Consider the following 21,920-nt stretch of genomic DNA (forward strand, 5'->3'; position numbering starts at 1 on the left):
AGGGTGCATTTTGAGACCATCAACTTTTATTGTCCTGAAGTCCCAGGACCATTACATAAAAAAACAGAGCCGGCACATATGGCAGTCTGGACCGGTCTCATTAACCTCCATCAGGTTTACGGTGAGCAATACTAATTTGACTCAGAGCAGGGAGAGAATTTAATGCTTGTATTAAAATTCATTCAATGGTTTCTCTCTATCAAAACTTCTTTAGAATGACAAAATTATATGTTTTTTTAATTTTTTAATTTAAAAAAAAATGTATGTTATATAACAACACGCTAAAAATAAATTTGTCATGCTACAATTAGGATACTAGGACTAGTTTAAAATGAGATAAGTATTCAAATCGCTGATTATTATAATGACTGATAATAAATATAATATTATCAACAATATTATCAAACTTAGTTCTTTTCCATAAAGTTCTTGTTATGTGCAGTTGACAGCTGAAGCATGCAGTTCTCATTCTGCTAAACAATCTGCTTTCATATGAAAGTGTGTTGTATGTGTTGTTTCCTTCTATTCCACCAAGAATGCACAGCTGGCACGGCTTTGATGAGTACCGGCTGATGTGTCCGTGAAAAGATGAAGAGACATAAATGACAGCCTACGGAGGAACACGGGCAGGATCAGATCTAGCTTCAGCTGCCTGGCGTATCAACGAGAACGAGTGTTTACAGCTCTGCTGCAAGGCTTTCCTGAACAGAGGAACACTGCACTCTGACAGGATTTATCACATCTGCAACGCTTTATGCTCAGCTGTACTCATGTTGAATGTTTCTCTGCTGCCGGGGGTTTGCAGCACCCAGCTATACGTGTCAACTCACTGGACATCAAAACAGATTTCATCCCGGCGGGATGAGCACAAATGAACCAGACCGGAAAATGTCAACGTTTTACACGATTACGTCTTTTCCACTTTGAAGCCACAAAGCAACGGTACTTTGTCTCTGCATGCAAAAGGCAATTCGCTTCAGCTCGCCTTGATACGGAAAAAGGAGAATGTGCTTATGCCCCTGAAGGCCTCTGACAACCCTGAAGACCATTTTATAAACCAGACAACGTGTGAGGAGGTTAACATTCTGGGGTTTACTTCATCAGGTCCCTCCCTCACAACACTTTTCCTCTATCTTTAAAAAAAAAATCAATAAAACACTCCATTGGGTCTATTCCTGGAATTTAATTAAGAGTTCAAAGATACTGACTTCCTTTTTTTTGCAGCGCAGACAACTCCTGCTCCGTTTATCTGGTGATTTATAGCGTTGAAAAGTCTTTTACGGTTGCCACTTATGTGAGCTGACTTACAAGTTGATTGATATGACACCTGATGCTTCTGATGTTTCTAAGACACTTGTTAACACATTTCTCTGTGCGGTTTAATGATTTTTTTCTTTTATGTGTTTTTTATGACTTTATGGCAGGCTGCAGAACAGTCGCTCCGGTGGGGATGGTAACATCTAAACCTCTCTTTTCTAAACGCCCACAACTGAGGTCAGTTGTTCACAAATGAGCCAGTTTGATTAAAGAGAAGGGCCAGGTATTCCCAGTTGAAGTGGTGAAGCCAGACTAATAATGAAAGCCCATGACACCACCTTTGACAACTTCCCTTCTGCTCAAATAACTGTCACTACCATCAAACTAGCTATTACATGAAATAGGATCACATTAAGGCAGAAATTATGAGAGGTGGATGCATTCTCAGAGGCTTTGCTGCCTGTAGAAGGTGCCACAAAGCGTCAGCTTCTTACAGCCACAGGCTAGGCACGTTGTTGTTTGAGAAACATCGACAGCTGTAGGAGCTGCAAAAATTCAGATACTTTTCCAAGAACACAACTAAACCATAATGTAACGGGACGCCAAGGAGGCCACAGCGCATTTGATATTAATAAGTAGCGTGTGTTGAATCATTGGTGATGGGTTGGATGTTTAGGGGTTTCTGTCGTTGCACTCTCCTGTCCATAGCTGACATCAGAATTTAAGGGTGTTCTTCGGGGCCTGCTCGCAGCTCTGGGCCCCAGGCCATCGCCTGTTTTGTAACTCCCCTGGGTAAAGGGATTTCAGTGGGTTAGCGAACATCATAGTGCTGAGATGACAAGCTAAATGACAACAGAGAGACGGAGAGAGAACCTACTGGAGAGTCACACAGTTCTTAATCTCTGTATATGGTTGTGGGATATAACATTCAAACCATTCCCAAAGCCACAGCTCCTTCATGCCGATTTACACGTGTAATTTACAACCAAAGAAAATGTCTTATCCAGCCATTATCCATTTTATACCTGATATGACACAAATTGTGAAATATGAAGAGCCTTAGACTCATACATGATCATTTTCCAGACTACCTCCCACTGAATGTCTTACCAGTCTTTTACAGTATTATGACTCCACGTTGTTTCTTATTAATTTATCTGGAAGCTGTGGTGGCTTCTATTGCTGCTGGCTCTAAGGAGCTGGCTTTTAAACAGAGCATGCAAATAAGTGTGTCTGTAGCTTTTTGTTATGGTTTGTATTTTATGATGTGTCTTTATAGAAACAGATTTTGTACCTTTATTTATTTAATCCTCATTACAAAATGATATGTTTTCCCACACAACCTGTAAGTAACCGATATACACGGCCACATGGTGGCAGTGTTGCATATGAGACCAAAAGAAACAGATTGCAGGATTTTTCTGACATTTTGAGTCCTTCACACTAATCTTCGCTGCAGTTAACACCTCCGAAGCATTTTCTGATAAGTCTAAGTCCAAATTGCCCTCCGCAGTTTGAGTCTTCCTGCAGTAGTTCCCAGTTTATAAAATTCAACTTTCAGAGATAAACTAGATGGATGGTTCTACGCTGTAGTGATATACTAGAAAATACATTGTATTTGGGCTTGAGCCAGCTCTAAATTGACATTGCACATTAAAATAAGAGCATTGAGACGTATTCTGCCAAATGGGAGGGTTGTGCTTCTTCTGGTTTGATGTGAGGACAGTTGACCTTGGAGACAGCAGCTGAAGAAACTCACTTGTTCTGTAGCTTTTGACCACACCACATGGTCTTCATCAGCGGACGATGTTAGCTGATTGTTTTTTTAACTGAGTTTGAAAGTTGTTATGGCCACAACCTCAAAAGTTGACTTGGCTCAACCCAGTGACTGCAACATACAATGAGGATGCCATGCCAGAGTTGCAACCAGAAACTTCTCCTGTCTATACCGAAATTAAAATAACTACAGAAGAACCATAAACAAGACGACAGACCCTCAAATCAAAAGGGAACAAACGATAAGGACTGTGCCATGATGACGAAGGCTGCTGCAATTTAAATGGTGGAGAGAATTACAGAGAGAGAGCTCCTCCTCTCCCGCATCCCTTCAATCCCCCTCCACCAAATTACACTCTTCACACGCTCCTGAGAGAGGAAAAAAAGAAAATGAGAAAAGGAGGAGTAGGAGGAGGAAAACAAGAGGGGGAGGTGGGGTGTAACAAATGTCTACAGGCAAAAGCTCTGAACAAGTTGGTAAATGGACCTTGAATGGAGATTGTTTTGTCAACAGTTAAAAAAAGTGGCACCATTTGCATAAGACCAATTCTGAGTGCATTAGCTGTGATTCATGGCACTAACTCTGATGGCACTCAGTATGCCTCCGCCAAGGCTCCCGAAAAAGGTTGAAAAACGTAACGCAGGGTAAAAAAAAGATAAGAAAAATAAATCCTGGTCCTGCACCAAAATTTATTCTGTGACCAATAACACATCCTTCAACAGGTTTCGTGGAAATCCATTCAGTTGTTTTTGTGTAAACTTACGTACAAACAAACAATCCAACAAATAGACGGACAGGGGTGAATACACCCTCTTTGGAGGAAGTGAAAAGCTAATTATATAAACAAACTTTTGTGTCACCTTATCTAGAGTTAGCCACGTTTCTCACTTTTTAATATATGGCATCATCCAAAGTTTTTTAGTCAACCACAATTATGAATATTAATAGACAGCTAATAAAGAGTTTTTAAAATTATAAAATAAATTAAAAGATGTTACTTTAGGATTTTGGCCCTTTTTGCCAGAAAATCAGAGGCTGCTTAGTCCACTGGATTGATAATTGATTTAAGGTTTTAAAGTTAACTTATTGAAGAGTGAGTTTTGATGCTGGAGGAGGATTTTCTACAACCTGGCAACCCAAACATTGTTATGAATAGATTACAGGTCTATACAGGGCCAAAGTAATTGTTTATATATTTTTAAAAAATGCATTTAATACATCTTGTCCCATTAGAAGGTTACTACTTTCATTTTTAGCCAATTTAATATTAAAAAGGTTTATTGAAAATACTTTTTTTGTTGCTCCACATATTTTCTCAATCTCACAGCTACTGTAAGACAAAAAGTTTTCACAAAGTAAACAGGCAAACAATAGTGTTTGAAGTTTTTAATGTCAAAGTCAAACTTTTACATGATTCATCTTCATACCAAACCATTCGTCGACAGCTCCTCTTCCTCCTCCTCATAGCAAATGCAATTAGTTCGTTATGTAATTACAGGAAGGGAGCAGCAAAAAAAAACAGAGCCAGCCCCATAAGAAAAGAAAACAGAGGAAAGAGGAAAAATAAAAAATAACATTTTTTTTTCTCATTTTTTTCTGTATCTCAAGTGCAGATTTTAAGACCTTAAGCATGCCATTGTCTGTAATGGATTCGAGTTGTATGTTCTACAGTGTAATTTCTATCTGTACATGGCTATAAGGATAACAGCACGAGGGGGACGACAGTAACGTGATGTCCGCTTAAGCGCCCGTTTAAAAAAAAGTCTTGAGTAGTGGGTGACGGGTCTCAGACGTACTAACTCTGTCGTTCTCCCCTCTCTGTTTTACAGTAGATTGAAACATATTCATGTTTTTTTTTTAAACGTGCAATATAAAAAAAGATACACATCCACACAGATTCATGTACAGCAAGTTCCCTTAAAATCCAGACTGGAGGGTTTGAAAGGTGCCATAATGGAGCTGCCATAAAACAGCAGTTTTGAGGAAAATATACACCAGTGTGATGAGGCAAGGTGTCCAGAGTCTCTTTCTGCAACTCACAAACTGGGACGCAAGTTCTAAAAGACTTTTGTGTAGCGTCCAAGGGGGTTAAGACACGTTGATCCCACAGAGTGCTCACCTGCCTCAGTGTTTGTACCCTGCAGGATGTTGTGATTGTTTTCACAAATCCTGTTTTCAGTGATGAACTCCAGATGAGCAGTAACTCCATATATTTCAGAACATCTTTAGCACAGTCCATCGATAGCAGAGCTTAGTAAACAGCCATGTCACGGAACTAGGGGTAACGAAGGCTCGGGGAGTAAGTGCAGCGGTGACCCAGAACAAGCTACAGAGTTGTGAAGTTGAAGAATTGTTCAGGCATATGAAGTGTAATCACACAAGTAGATTGTACCCATTTCTCCGCTCGATTTGTAGTGAAAAATCAAAGCACAAATCGTAACTGTTTCCGCACACGAGGGAGGGCACAGTCAAGCTGCGACTACAAGTACTTAAAAGTTTAAACACTGTTGTGCATCATACCTGAGTGTTATTCTTCTTTCAGACTCTGAGCTCTACAGGGACCCTAATGAACTAAGTTGTCCTTGAACAAGAACGTCCCTTTCGCCTCATTCCGTCCAAGACAGCCCAAAAAATGAAGAGTCACACTCGCTCGCATTTTCCAGCAGCGTTATACATACGCCAATCCAAACGTTAATGAGATCTCTGCACATCAAGGGAGGAGGAGAGCGGTGAAAGGAAACTCATTAAGACCGCAGGGACGACCTAACCCTATTATCCCTATCACACCGCCGAACCACACACGGATGATGAGAATTAAGATGTGCCGGCCTTCATCCACACCCCCTCGTCAGCCCGAGTGCAGCAGAGTGTGTCTGGAGTCGTGCAGTAGCTCCCGGAGAGGACAAGTGGGAAGGAGTTTGTTATCGGCACGGCTCAGCACAGCAGCATGGGCGTGTTGAGGTCGGCACTGTGCGGTGAAAGGGTCGCGGGCACTCTGCACTCCCACTGCATAGTGTTCTTTTTCCTGGTGCAGCCTGCGGCACCAATTCGTGCCAACTCTGGGCTGCGGAGTCTGAGAGGAAAGGCCCAAGGTTAGCCCAAAGTGCTCGAGTCACGATAAAGAAGCAACAGTCTAATCCGCTGCAGCTGACTCCCTTCGCTGCCATCATTATCTCCCATTTCCCGCTGAGCACACGCATTTAGAGTACAGATGTATCCAAATGGGCATGGTATCCAAAAAGGCGTGTGGTTTTAAAAAAAGAGAGAAAAGAAGTTAGCTTTATCTTTCTTTCATGCAGATTCTTTTCTTTTTCCTTTTTTTTCCTTTACAGAAACTACAGAAATTTTGGTTTTTCTATGAGTCCTACTTACAGTATGCAGAGTATCTCATATTCCCCTACATTATTTATCAATACATACAGTAGATGTCATTGAGATTCCCCTTGATGAAGCCTCAGACATCAGTCAGAGAGATGAGTAATTATTTAAATACATTTCATTTTTAAATACTTGCTGGAGAGGAGCAGGCAAAATGCTACAGCTAGTTACAATGAGAGGAAATATGATAAAAAATGAGGAGTAAGACATACACACATAGTGCATATGAATTTTGCGAATTGCAAAACTTCTTAATAGGGTTTGTGTTTCTACTTATGTTTAAATATGCTGTGTGTGTGTGTGCATGTGTGTATCATGTTGCTCTGTATGAAAGTTAATGCAAAGTTATTATATACTTTATGTTACACTGCCACTGAGTCTCGTCATCAACTCCGGCGCGATGCATGTTCACATTCTGTAGATGCACTGGTTGAGTCTGTGTTCACATGCTAACGTCTGTATGTGTCAGTGCGTGCATGCGTACGTGTGCATGTGTCTGAAAGAACCTGTGATGATACATGGACACTGTTCAGAGACGCTGGAGGCGCGTCGAGGACCCAGTGCGTCGGTCTACTCTGAAATGGCGGACAGCAGCGGCAGAGGGGACGCTGCCGTTTTTTTTTTATAAAATACACACACACGATATATACACACTGGATGTGAAGGCAAAAATAATTAACACATTTTTTTCACATGAGCCAGAGAAACTGCGGCACTACTGTGAGAACCTTGTGTTCTAAATGGTTACATTTGATTACTATTAAAAAAAGTTGCAGTTTGTTTTGAATCGTTTGTGTTTTTTTTAAAGAACAGTACCTGATATTTTCAAGATCAGAACTTTTTTTCTATTGAGTAACTGTACAGCGACCACACTTTTGTCAGTACTCGAGTCACAGTCACGAGTTCCTTTGATTAATATTCCTGCCTTGGGTTGCGATAGAGTTGATTAGGCATCAGAAAGCTTGATTGGTTTGAATTAATCCAAGTATCAAAGACCTGCTACCTCTTTTCAACGATTTTAAGACCTCAGTGGTTTTTTCAGGAGATAGTTCATCAGTTGAGTCCAAATCTGTTCCGCTATAGCCTCAGAGAAAGTTTTTAATGTGCATTTACAACATCAGGATTTATTCAGTATCAGTCACCCTCTTCTTCACACACAACCCTCTGTGGCAGAGGGCCACGCATGCTTTCAATTCAGGTAAGAAGAGGAGATGTAGCTGTCCTCCTCCACAAGGACATAATATGAACTTTGCCTGGAGGCAACTTTTGCTATTAGTTTAAAAAAAACATTTTTTTTAGAAAGTTCTTGCGGTCAGAGCTCGCTGAAGGGTTTTTCCGTCACTTGCTAAAGTTTAAGTGCCTATAAATATTAGCCAGAATCCAAAAGTTCCGATTTGATGCACAGCTTTTGGAAAACATCTTCCTTGACATTTTCACATCTTCACAGGTTCAAAAGGCCCTCCAGTAAAGTTTCAGCCCTCCCTCTCTTTCAGAGCTCCGTTGCCAGGCTGTCACAGGTAGACCTCCCGGCGAGACAGTGTGAGACAGGACGTGGTCTTGTAGTCACCTCCTGTCCTCGTCAGTGGTATCACCTCGGGTGGGTTCTGGCCTTCTCCTCCTTCCTCCTCTGGCTGGCGCCTCCCAAAGCCTGCGCTGCTAAATGTGTCGTAGGATGCTGAGGTCATCTTGCGGTTCAGAAGGTTACGGTTGTGATCGCCCATGTTCCTGTTGCGGTCTCCTCTACCCAGGGTGCCGAGAGGATCCCCATTGGCTATGGGTAATCTCTGACCTTCTCCATCGACGACCATGCCGGGTTCCGAGCTCCCTGCGCTGCCGGCACTCTCGCTGTCACTCTCATGATCGTGGCCACGGAGATTGTTGTTATCATCTCCCGGGGCGAAGGTGGAGAGCCGTGGGGGGTCGCTGCCGTGACGCTGGCGTGTTGTGGGGCGGACGGGCATCCAACAAGTGTCAGAGTGGCCGAATTCATCACACTCCCTGGTGCACTTTCCTGTCAGGGCTACGTCTGGCAGCTGTCTGGCATCTGGACACAGAAAAAGGACAAAAGATGGTGTGAAAAAAGAGTTTGAAGCTGAGAACAAGACAATTGAACTTGTGATGTTGAAGTTATACGGTATTTATACAAGGCCAATACAGGAGATGAGTTGCATGTTAATTGAGGATAACTTTTGCATTACCTCACAATACTTCTGCATTATCTCCCAATCATTTTGCATTACCCCATGATACTTATTTCGTTGCCACATAATATGTTTTGCGACTTCTAGCAATATTTGTACGTTCCGTCACAATACTGGATTATCTCGCAATACATCCTACTAGCTAAAATGTTTGGGTCCTCTCCCACCCTACGATACTTTTGCATTAGTTTGCCTCGCAGTACTTTTATTTATTCTTTTCCTTCTGAGCCATATGTTGTAAAGTGCGGATCAGGACTTATTTTTCACTCTAAACCTTTACGAGACAAAACTAACTGAGCCTGACCTGCGTTCGACAGGCATTCTGCACTGAGTTTGTCTTGACCAGTCTCTGACACGCATGGTTCCTGCTTGTTTCCCGACCCAAACCTGAATGTTCACCTCGAAATGTTTACTACTGGAAAGATACAGATGTGCACCTGGAATTCAACGACGATGTTGCAAATCATATTCTGAGGGAACACAAACACTATTCTAAAAAAACGAATGGTTGAACTTTGAGAAAAACGGGAGAAAGACAAACTTGTAATATAAAAAAACAGGGGACAAAGGTTATGAGGGAGGGGGCAGAATGGGAAGGAAGCTATAAAAAAAATGCTGTTAAAGCAAAATGAAAACTGCTGAAGTGCTCAGCGTTACGTGAAAGGTGAGAGGTGAGGTGAGGTCAAAGCAAACAAATATTGACGCCAAAATAATAATAAGGTAATTATGAGAGATTTGGATGACAAATCTAAACAGAGTGTGTGCCATAAATGAGACGTATAACATTCTATGAGTGCTGGTTCATAAGGTTAGTGAGGCCCCAGAGACTGATGCTGGGAGTGAAGTGTCAAAGGTTCCAGTTCTTATCTATGTAAACCAGTCATTTAGGAATCAATATTGACATCAGGTTGAACGGAGACAAGGACTCTAGTGATGACAGAGGAAGTGACTCTACAGATCATAATAAAGTAAATACACACATTCAAACTTTTGAATTTGATTCTCTAAATTCAACTTGTTGTGAATTAATCACAAGAGTAGGGTTAATGTTGCTTTCTGAAAAGTGTTTCCAGATTCACTTTTCAATTCCTGTCCCCATCGACCACGACAGAAAGTAATTTCACTTGAAAGATTCCACGTGTGGGTGACAAAGGCAGCATTGAACTGAAAGCTCATACACAGCTTTAGAAGTGCAGGCAGTCACCAAGGTTGCAGTGACCTTGGCTGTAGTGTACCCTGTTGTCGCTGTTGTTTCAGCTCTGGCATGAGCATATACAGAGGAACGAGGAAAAAAAGATAGTAATATACAAAAATCTTCATTTTTTTTGTCTATCTTCATCCTTGACACAGACCTGGTAATAAGAAAAAAAGGGTCAAAATAATATGTTCTTGTTGAAAGGGAATATTTGGGCTGCTGACTGACAGCAAGGCCACGGACGAGCCTCGTGCTCTGCAAACGGCCGCATATTGGGTTTTTCTAAAAAGCTCCTCAACATGCTACACACAAGGGCTCACACAAAATGTGTGGCGCACATGCAAACAAACACAAAGCGCCCGCTTCACACTGTAAAACACATTTTCATCAAGTGAGGAAAAAGAAACTCTCCTCAGTCAAGGTTTCAATAAAAAGTGTTGTACGATAAAAAGCCTTTCAAAGCTTTTGAGAGAATACAGCACATACAGCCTTGAGCGACAAAAAGAATACAGGTAAATTACTCTGGTGGCCTCTCGACCCCAATTACTCAACCTCAGAGAATCTGATTGGCTGTTTTCTTCATGATTTGTGTGTGTGTGCGTGCCACGTGTGTGTGGTTGCTCTGACCGTTCTCCAGATGCTCCTCCTCCCCCACGCTGCCCTCCGGCGTGGTCCGCTCGTAGCCTTCCTCCGGCAGCGGCAGGGCACCGAGTCGCGGCCCAGACGAACTCTTGCTGCTCGGCGTCTCTGAGTCCTCCAGGCCACTGTCATAGCAGCCGCCGTCCTGGGGCTGGCTGACTACAGAGAAGGTCACCCGTCGGAGGGTCCCCTGCAGCGAACACAAACACACACAATATGGGATTAATCATCCAGGAGGCCTAATCTTAGACTCTAAATCTGGGGATTAAACTGGTGGTGTGCAGGGGTCTGCAAAGACATATTCAGATTATCTGAACGTGTTCGCCTTGATTATGGGCTTAGCCGCTACAATGCTGGGTAATAGTCATCAACCAATCACAACGGCCTTGCAAAGTTTTCGGTCGGCTTTTAATCCCAGTTTAGATTAAAGCTGCTGGACAAGTCTGATGTTTACAAACCTCTGGGCCGCCCGGAGACACTTAATTTCCATCTGGAATGGCGCCCAGTAGTAGCAGCAGCTGGATAATATAGAGCCGCATCTCAAAAGCACTTACTTTGTGCTCTGTTAAAACAACTGAAGGATTAAATGATAAATCTGATTCTGTATTTTTGTTAGAGTCAACAATCCACACGGAAAAAAACTAAACCAGTGATGCACTTTTCTCATTAAAAGTCTTGCGTGTGTTTCCAAAGCCTCATATCACTTCTTCCTCTGAGGCAGAGACAATTAAAAACATAGTGAACTCCACACATACTGTACACTGGGTGACATGTTCCTCATTAATGAATAGCACGGCCCCTGGGGTTTTATTTATTTTATTTGAGTTCAGTCCCACCTACACTGTCTCTCTGTGTGCAGGATGGTTCTGTGTATAAATACAAATAAGCTTACACAGTTTACTCCTGTTTGAGTTAGGTTTGTTTAAATCTTCAGTGGAAATGATGAACCTTTTTAATAAATTAAATGATATATTTTGACCTGACTTTAAATTCTGCTGATGGATTAAATGATGTATGGATAGTTCGTTTTGTTCTTTTAGTTTGATTTGTTGGGAGTAAAAAGTAGAATGACACTAGAAAGATCACATTCCTCCTCCAAGGCCCAACGGCTCCTTTAAATCTGATCAAGCTGCACCAAATTTCACACACTCACAGATAAAATGTCTTTGTTTTTCTCTGATAAATCAAGGAGAATGTTGAAAAACGTCCACATCTTTCCAGATTCGTGAAAATCATGTTCAGTTGTTTTTTTGGTGTGTAATCGTGCTTACAAAGAAACACATGGACAGGTGTGAAAACATAACCTCCTTGGCGGAGGGAGGTAAGAATACAGAATATTATCAGCCTCATCCTTTCAGTCTTTCGCCAAATCAAAGATTTTCACTTTCTTTTCACTCACTTACTTTTTTTCTCTTTTTTTCCCACAACCAGAGACTCGTGTGGGATTGTTCTTCCTCTACTGCCATACTAGTTTTTAGATAGATTTCCTATGCTTTGTTTTCAGAGTTTAATTTAAAAGCTTTAGCACGTCAAGTAATTAAACTTCTTTTATTAAGTTTGTTCTGGCTTTTTGATTCCACTGTGTGATTGCTTGATACATGAATGAAATGAGATATGATTTCCACCGGTGAAAGCTTGAAATCCAACCGCGGGGCTTTCAAAAGTGGACTGCAGCCGTAGATATGAGTAAGAACCAGTCGGGCAATCTACCGCCAGTGAGAAATCTCCCCACCCTGCAGTGAAGGTGGTGGCGATTCATGTCATTCACTCAAACTGTGCATCACACCTGCTGCGATTTCAACACACAAATCACCCCAGTCTATTTAGCGGACAGGCTTTCACTTCAGAGCGTGAAAAAAAGATTGTAATAAGTCCATGCTGGGAGAATATCAGAGAGAGTTAAATGACTCTGTTTGGCCTGGGGGGGGGATCACTCTGCACCAGGAAGCCCGTTTCTACACAACACCCCTCCTACCTCCTCTCATACTCATTTATCTGCTCGCAAAATTACCACCCTTTCAAATTAGATCTGCTTTGAAACACGCGGCATAAAGAGAGGAAGTGAGGGAACAGAGGGGTGAGGCAGATTAGTCAGGAAAAAACTTAAAGCTCAAAATGTTGCCTCAGGATAATCTGGGGGGGGGGGGGGACTGACGGACGGCCGGGATAAAAGCCCAAACTGCAGCAATTTGTTTATTTTTCTTCTTCTCCCAAACACCCAAGTAAAAAAAGGAACATTTTCACATTCCACCTAATGAACATGCAAGACGAGCGGAGACAAATTAATTAAGCAGAAGAAGGGGGAAATTAACAGAGCATTCGTTTATTCTGCCCTTTCCTCACAACGTTTAGATGAAAGGGATGAAGAGCGGGGACGGCGAGTGCGAGGAGGACCGAGGGAGAAGGAGACGCGTCCGAGGCTTATGGAAAAGCAACAGTTCCCGGAATCTCAGTGGCTTCAATCCGAACTCTCCACAGAGAGAGGGAGCAATGTATTTTAGAGCATTAGTGTGGATGAGGACGTCCAACCTCCTTTCCACTCATTCAGACGAGGGGCATAGGGAGGGGGAAAGTGGGTGAAAGACTAAGAGGCTGAGTGGAGAACCAATAAAGGAGGACTTTTGTTTTGCTGCAGTGAAAACAGAAAGCTAATCATGTGATCTCACGATGGTAAATTTCTTTGTTGGAATCAGTAATCTAAAACAACGGCGCATTCGCGACTATGGCCACTTATATGACCTCTGACCCTCCAGTTTGGGGCTCTGTGTACTCAGTTGACCTTCATCAGCTTTGAATAAACACGTGAACAGCTCTTTGTGCAGCATTGGTCCTGCAATCTGTCTTTACTCGCTGCGGCTCCATTACTAAAGGTGACTTTTACAGTTTCAGAAAGATCCAATTATCTTTTTTAAGACATCCCATTATCTGACTAAATAAATTCTCTTCAAAAAACCCAGAGGGTTGTTTCACATTGCTCAGTGATGTTGTGAAGGTGTTTCCAGGATCCTCAAATGCTTTTCTACTTGTTATCTGTCTCTCTAAACTGCTCCATTGTTTGATGCTCAAATCGAAAAATCTGAGCCAGCAACTGTAAAAAACGAATACTGACTTCACTTTGAATATTTCATGATTTAATACAAAACAATACCTCAATATTTTTGGATTGTATTTTGCAGAAACAGCCGGGACACTCACTCAGTTTGTCACTTCCAGCAACTAGAATTAAGGAAAATACATTCAGAAATAGCCCGATGAAGATATTCTGTTTGCTTTGCACAGATGGGAGTACATTTTTTTCATCCAGATGGTGAGAGGAGTCTATGAGGATCCTGGAAATACCCCAGAACAGTGGATAGTGTTGATAAACAAGACTTCTGGAGGTCTACAGCCGTGCAAGCAGCTAGAAGCTCTATCTCTGAGCCTGTACGAACAGGTGCTTTGAGTTAAACTCTGTGAAGCAGCTGAAGGCGCTACATGAAAAGATAGGTAATCAACACAATTAATAACTATCCCTAAATCAGACCTGAATGTGTGCAACAGATTTCAGGGCGATCCATCAAAATAGTCTTTAAGATATTTGACTGACAATCCGATGATCGAGTCATTAGGTCTCATCCTCTGGGGACCATGAATGTCTGAACATCCACCACAGGCTGAGCTCTATGACTCAGATGTAATGATAGTCTGACTGGGATTACTTTATGAGTGCAGGAATCCAGCCTCTGCCACAGGGCAGGGGGTGATTGACAGACAAAGAGCATTAGTGCTATTGAAAACCCAGTGCTGGTTGTGTGTGTGTGTGTGTGTGTGTGTGTGTGCGTGTGTGTGTGTGTGTGTGTCTTCTATTGCAGAATTAATGTGTTCAGCTGTGATTCCATCTAATTCAATTTCCCTCTAAACCTCTTTCTGACCAGAGCTGCCCCCTCTCATTCCTTCATCTTATTTGTGTACTTCCTCCATCCTTTCTTCCCTCCTTCCCTCAGCCGATCCTGCAGTCAACTTTGCTTTCCCCATGCAGCTGTAACTCTCCCTCTCACTTCCTCCCCCCCTCCCCTCCCATCCCTTCTTCCCGTTGCCAGTCAGCTTTATGAGGTGGCGATCGATGATGTGTCCTTGACCTCGTTATGAGTCCCGCTCCTCTTCCACACAGCAGGCTTTATTGACCCACAACATCTCTACTCTCCCTAACCCCCTTTCCCCTGTTTGTTTTCCTCTGCTCATCTTCTGTCTGCTCTATCTCAGAAGTCTTTTGCTCAGTGACAAACCTCTCTTCTATTCCTTTGCCAAATCCCATATTTTGGCACCTTTTAGTCATTAAATTCTACTAATTGTACACACTACACAATCTTCCCCCGTCTCTCTCGCGTCTCATTATTGTTGTCTCGCCTCTTCCCAGAATCAGCCTTACATTTTCATTTTATTTTCCTTTTTTTTACCCTGCTACTGCCTCGTCATTCGAACGTTTTTCCTGTCAAGGCTGTCTTTTTAAAGCTTTTTACACCTCTTTCTTCTCTGCTCCTACCTTCAATTTATCCCTTTTCATTTCCTTTCTGCTTTACCAGCTTCTACCTCCCTCTAAAAAAAACATGCTCCGCACTCCTTGATGTTTTTGCAGCCTGACTCAGAAAGCACAAAAGCGTGTTTGTGTACATTGTGTGTGTACGAGTGTATTTGGGCATGCTTTCTATTATTTGGCTGAGCAGATGCAATAAGGACTGATTATTAACCATGCCAAATATCTAATGAATGCTGACACACACATTCATACATGTGGACACATACTCATACGAATAAATTGGCTCAGGACCAGTGTGGCCTATGAATTCATGCCTGATGGAATATTAATTGAGTTTGACGAAGGACATAAAAAACCTTCCCTTTAATCTGACACGGGCCATTACAGTTCAATACTGACATGGGAGCTGCACTCATCTGCACGGCGCAGCGAGTGTGTTTGAGTGCGAGGGTGTTTATGTGTCTTCAATGTGCATTGAACGCATGTCTCCTGACGCTGTGTATGGAAGTCATTGTTAAGTTATTTCTGGCCGATCACTGTGAATCAAACAGACGGATGATGGGTCTGAACTCAGAATAAATGTAACCATCTGAATCTTGCAGCTCTGAGGAAGCCGGAAAAAATTTGTTCCTGATATAGTTTTTATTCCAGGGCAAGCTCGTGCTGCAGTGCACGTGTGTGTGTGTGTGTGTGTGTGTGTGTGTGTGCGTGTGTGTATGTGTGTGTGTTTGTGTGTGTCTGTGTGTGTGCATATGCTCACACTTCTGAGACTTCACACCTTTATGTTTGTGTTTTGCGGCAGTGCATGAGTGTGGGACTTTCAAAGCCTGCAAGATGTGTTATGTCAGCCTGTGAGAATCCGTGTGTGTGAGCGTGTGCGTTTGCAGTGTGAGGATGTGCACGCGTGTGCATGTGCACAGGTTGGCTTAGTCATCAAGGTAATTAGTGTGTAAACCGCCTCACTGTCGGTTCAAAGAGAATTAACGAGCTCTAGTTAATTAACAGTCTCCCTCTCTTCTCGTTACATGTGTCTGCATATTCAACACGTGTGTTTTTGTGTTGTTGTGTGCATCATTTGCACATCTCACTCTGTGTGTGTGTGTGTGTGTGTGTGTGTGTGTGTGTGGACGTGTGTTTGTCTATCTATGCCCTGCTACACTCTGGTCTGCATAATGAATTGACAGGATGCAGCTTATGCATAAACCAAAACTACAAATATTGTTGTAAGACTACAGCCACTTTCTCCCTTTGGCTCTAAACTCTATTCTCATTTATGTTTGACATCATAGATACAGCGAACCACCATGTAATGGTTGGATTCATTATTTATCAGCTTGTTATATATATATATATATATATATATATATATATATATATATACATGCATTTGACTCTTTAGATGCTCTTCCATACACAATGAGCATTTCCTTCATAACAAGCTCTCAGATTGGAGGTCATACTCCTGCTGTGGCCTTATAATTTGTTCATCCATTCTCTAAACTCCAAGTCACGTTGCTTGCCAGCAGAGACAGGATGTCATGCATAATCCATAACTGAGCACCGTGCATAGCTCCTGCACCCCCTGCTTTAGATACACCACAGCGTATACATTACTCTAATGATTCAGCATACCGAAGACACACTTGATAAATAAACTCTAATTATTCATCTTCTGCACCAAAACATAATTGGAGTTTGACTGATACGAAAGACTGATACCGAAATGATTGAAGATCAATATACACTGATAGTGTACCGTAGCCTTTTTGCTCTTGACTTGATATTTAATCGAGCGGAAGCAGACAAATTAATTGATAGAGGCTGTTCAATAATTACATTTGGGCTCAACAGCTCTTAGATTTTAATTACATAAAAGATGCCTTTTTTCGTGCCTGCTTGCCTTTTGTTTATTAACAATGTGGCCGACTGTGGCAGAGTAGATTTATATCTTATAATGACTGAGGCTGAGGGATGATATGTTCTAATACTTTACAAATGTTCATCAGTTAGGATGCCGTTAGCTGGTCTGATGGCACGTTGGCCGGCTTCACCAGCGATGGATGATGTTTTTGTCTTCCCTGACTTCTCGCTCTGGCTTTCCGCCGCCGTGCTGCGGGCTTGCATTTATTACTGTGCTAGAAAGAGAGAAAAACAACTGAAAGGTGGTTTAAGTTGTTTCAGAAGTGGGATAGTTGCATGAGCCTAATGTCAATCAAGCTGACACCTCACATCCTATTTGCAATCTCTCCCTCCAGACACCTCTTCCCAACGCAGACTGAGCGGATGTAGCTTTGCATGTTAATTTCCCCAACAGCCGTCCTTGACTGGCGATTTTCAGCAACTGGACACATGATATTTGATGCCAAGCAAAGCATCAATGTTTTTTTGTTGTTGTTGTGTGTGATTATTTTCATGCCAGAAATAGGATTGTGTGACCCTCATGGGCAACTGAATGTCACAATTAAAGGCCAGATTTATGGAATTCCTTAAGTGGCTTAAAGCAGCTCTGGTGGGTTTTCTATTGAATTGTTATAATAACTCTGGCATTAAAAAAAAAAGAGATAATGATGTGTTTTCACGGAAGATTAACTTTACAAAAACACAATGGAAGCTCTCAGGAAAACAACTCTACCGCACTGGGCAGGCAGATATACGATCCTCAATGCCAGATCAATACAAGCGTCTAATATCACTGTTTATGTGATCAAATGAAGTCACCTCATCCTGTTTGCTCATAATGTGATAGCTTATTTACTCCCTAAAAATAAATGAGCTGACGAATTGTCCCCGGCATCCTACAGCTATGGATGTACAGAGTACGTAAGGCGATACACTGCGCGATGAAAAGCAATATGTTTCTGGTGACACCACATGGGCATAGTCCAGACTTCATATCAGTCAAAATGACCTTTGCTTCCGCTCCTGTGTGTCCGTGATCCTGCTGTGCCGACGCAGCCGTGCGCTCCGAGAGTGAGGTGAGCAATTACAATGAGGAGGTGAATTCAATAAGTGTGCGGTTGTTAGAATTGAAACATTATTGAAGAGTTATGAATTCGTATTGACTGCTTTTGTGTTCAAATTATCGAGCAGCTCTACGGCAGGAACGCTGTCACTTGGCGTGATGAAAGAGCCGCGTGGAGATGCTCTTAACCACACGGGTCGATCTACGCTATTGTTTCATTCATGCATTCACTGTAACTCCTCTGGTGTAATGTGTAACTTTAAATCTATGCTCTTCCTCCCTGTTCTTTACTATTATTTTAAACCATTTTGCTGTGCTGCCATTTTTATTCTTGCTAGTGCAGTGCCTGTTCTGAACCTGCCTGTTTGCAATGGGCTGTTTGTTTAGCCTGTAGTGATGCTGGTTGCACCTGTAAAAGTGACCTGCAGTAATTGAGCTCTGGGAGGTAAAGACTGGCAGCTGGACTCAGTCCACAGAACCCTGAAGCTGCAGCGCTCCTGCTGCACAAAGAGCTGTTCCTGTCCACTGAGAGTTCAGTGGAGTTCAACTCAGGACATGGAATCCAGAACTGGAGAACCAGTTAGTCCTCAACTGTCCCACAGCATACTGTCACCTTGATATTGCTTGTGCACTGGATCTACAGAGCTTTTTTATAAACAGTCTATGGTGCAGAGTGAAGTTAGCAAACTTTGCATTCATCCTACCTGGTTTATCTCCAATGACGCTGTTGTGCGCCAATGTTTTTCTTTATTACACTTCACAAGGATGGTGTATATATATATATTTGTTTTTAAGTATTTACTTAAACTACTGTTATTTTTTTTGTCATACACTACTTCAGAGATAACTACATTACATGTCATTTGGCTGATGCTTTTGTCCAAAGCGACTTACAATAGGTACACTCAACATTTATGAGGGGCCATTTTAGGGGTTCAATATCTTGCCAAGGACACTTTGGCATGCAGATGGGGAAGGCTGGGGATTGAACCGGCAACCTTCTTGTTGGAGAACGACCACTCTGACCACAAGGCCACACCGCCCAATAATAATAACAGATAATCTTGAGACCTGAGTTCACAGCTTTTTCCAAAACAAAAACTTTATTAATCCAGGTAAATGTAAAGAATTGCATCAACAAAATGAATGTTACAAATGTTGTTGTCATAACGGACATCAGGCGACAAGCTCCCTACCACTGCTATTGGTTATCCAAGGTTGTAAACAAAGACATGTTCAACGCGGTCTGCAGACAGTCTATTAGCACGCTGCCCCGCCTCACTGGCTCCAAGAAGTTTATTAATATTGAGCGTATCGTGTGTCTGCATCGCACCAAGCTCAACACTGCTCTTCTGGGTCCTTAACCGTACGCCTGCTAAGTGTGAAGCCAATAAGACGATTTTTTCTCAAGATATAAGATCCTCATACAGAGCCAGAGATTCATGAAATTATAAAATATGCACTCCAGATGCCATCTTTGATCATAAGGGGTTTCTCTTAACAAGCAGGCTCAGTGTGAAATTTGTTTGAGAAAAGTCATATGAATATCTTCATATGAGTGTTTTATCTTATCTCCACAAACAGAGTTCATCTGTTCTTTTCTTAGCTTCATGCTTCAACACGTTTCTTTCGGTGTTTTTCTAACCAACTCAATGAATCCAATGAATAAAACCAAACAAAATTATCAGACTAAGTGTTTGAGTCAAACTGGTCAAATGTCTCTGGTCTCAGGTCACACCTGATCAAATAGAAACCTCTGAAACAGTTGCTGGAGAGGCTTCTGAAAGCGTTCGCTGCCGACTGTAAAGTTTTGCATCAAAGGCGGCGAGGAGGAGAAAGCGTGAAATGCGCTGACAGAAAGCATCTCGCAGCGCGAACAGGACAGACGTGTTAACAATTCATTTTGACGATGATGTATTTACACTTGTTATTTAAATATAGACCCGATCTGAAGCCGTTGTTCAGTAACAGAGTGACGTGACGTGTGCGGTGCTGGAATGCAGCTTCCTGAGGTGATGCTGGAGAGACACAGACATCCTGTTTATGCACTTTAGCTGTTAGGTCAAGCAGACAGGTAAAGACAGGTGTTGAGAGAGAGAGAGAGAGAGAGAGAGAGAGAGAGAGAGAGAGAGAGAGAGGCAGTGACGTATGACGAACAAAAACAAACTGACAAATGGGTGATTGGGCAAAAAGGAGACAGACAAAGAAAAAAAGCCCATTAATCACCATGTGTGGCAGGGGGGGGGGGGGGGTCTGCATGACCACTGAGTGTGTGAAGTAAGAACGAGGAGGCTGCTCGGAGGGGAGAGAGAGAGAGAGAGAGAGAGAGAGAGAGAGAGAGAGAGAGAGAGAGAGGCGAAGGACTGTTGTGGTATTTGCAGAATGCAGAAAATGGTTTGGAGCAGGTTGAAACTCGGCTCTGGGAGGGGGGGGGGGGGGTGGAAATGAAGCAACCTGAGCGGCGTGTCTCCGGCTGTCTGACTCGCAGACGCTGATGAGCCGCGGCGCCGCGTTACCACAACACAGACACTCGCTCAGCCTCCATGCAGATACCGTGAATCCACACATTAGGCACACCTGCTCACACACACACACTCACAAACACCACACGTATAGGTAGGCGGTGTGTATGTTGCAGTGGGACCACCTCTGCAGTAAGAGCAAACCTCCCTTCTCCATGCGTCTGCTTTTTTTTTTTCATTTCTCATTCTCCCTTTTCTCTCTCCTCTCCTCTTTCTTCCTTCTTTCTTTTCTGTCTTTTCTTATTCTGCAGTCTACCAGTCACGCCCCCCTCCCCTTCTTTCCTTCCTCTGTCACAGCCTCTCTCTCTCTCTCTCTCTCTCTCTCTGCTGCTCCCTCCAGAAGCAGGTGATGTAGACGGGTGCTCAGCAGTATCTGACTATCAGGCCTGACTCTGTGAGAGGAATGATAATCACAGTGCTGCACTGCAGAGAGGAAGAAGAGAGGGAGCGAGGGAGAGAGACGGGGGGGGAGGAGAGAGAGAGAGAGCGGAGGGCGGGAGGGATGGGTGGGGGCATGAGGTAGAGGGAGAGGGGGGCAAGTGCGGCAGTGGGAGAGGGGGAACAAGATAAAGTGGGGGATGAGAGGGGAAGGGCACGGCCGCGGGACAAAGAGAGGAGAGGGAGAGGAAGACAAAGGGGGAGTCCAAAAGAAAGTAGGAGTTGAAAGAAAGAAAAAGAGAAAGAAAGAAACATGAAAGAGAGAAAGAAAGAAAGCATGTGCCGCTTTCATAAAATATACCTCCAGTGTGTCGTGCTGCTTATTTTCCCACAAACAAAACATCTCCTCTTCCTTCACTCCCCTCATCTTTCCTCTCATCAAGACACACACACACACACACACACACACACACACACACACACACACACCTACTACCACAATAGCTTGTAGTACAGCAACCCCACGATATGAGGGGGAGCACCAGCCTTGTGTCTGAGCGCCAGAGAACATTAACTGCAGCAGCGAGGTCATCTGATCGGCACTATGCGGTCTCTCCCTCTCTCTCTCTCTCTGTTCCTCTTCACATTGCTGCAGTCTCCTGCCGGCCCCCCTGTGGCTACTGCTGGAACTACAGCCCACGCTGCCTTCCACAGCATGCCTTTCCTGATAAAACAGCTTTTTTTCTTCTTTGTACAAAGTATGTTTTATAATTTGCTGCTGGAAGCTCACCACTCCGTAAAAAAGCACCTTGTCTTATCCGGAGCAATTTAAGCCGAACCCTGTGGTCGGCGCTCATTATCGTCGCCCTAACTAGTAATTGTACGCATGTGTGGGTGTGTGTGTCGTCTTTGCAGGTTTGTCGTGTATTTGTGTAGGGGAGACAACGATTCAAACCACATCGCCATCCACCGCAGCTTTGTTACCATCAAGCTGTCCACTCTGGCACCGAGCTTCCTCCCTTCTTCCTGTCTCCATCTGGGTCCTGCACCCTACACACGAACACACTGAAAATCACTCCCTCCATTCAGAGCACC

General features: G+C 43.0%; 1 protein-coding gene across 1 annotated transcript in view; it reads right to left on the bottom strand.

Annotated features, from left to right (window-relative positions):
• Positions 1 to 4,405: 4,405 nt before the first annotated feature.
• The window catches only part of pcdh7a (protocadherin 7a), a 42,534-nt gene continuing 25,019 nt past the window's right edge, over positions 4,406 to 21,920 (bottom strand). Inside the window, exons 4-5 of the mRNA XM_053419512.1 lie at positions 10,436 to 10,637; positions 4,406 to 8,456 (exon numbers count right to left, since the gene is read on the bottom strand). Of these exons, the coding sequence (XP_053275487.1) occupies positions 7,924 to 8,456; positions 10,436 to 10,637 (735 nt within the window). The 3' untranslated portion in view covers positions 4,406 to 7,923. The remainder of the gene's footprint in view (positions 8,457 to 10,435; positions 10,638 to 21,920) is intronic.

Source organism: Pleuronectes platessa, chromosome 3 (genome assembly GCF_947347685.1).
Source record: "Pleuronectes platessa chromosome 3, fPlePla1.1, whole genome shotgun sequence".
Taxonomy (NCBI): Eukaryota; Metazoa; Chordata; class Actinopteri; order Pleuronectiformes; family Pleuronectidae; genus Pleuronectes; species Pleuronectes platessa.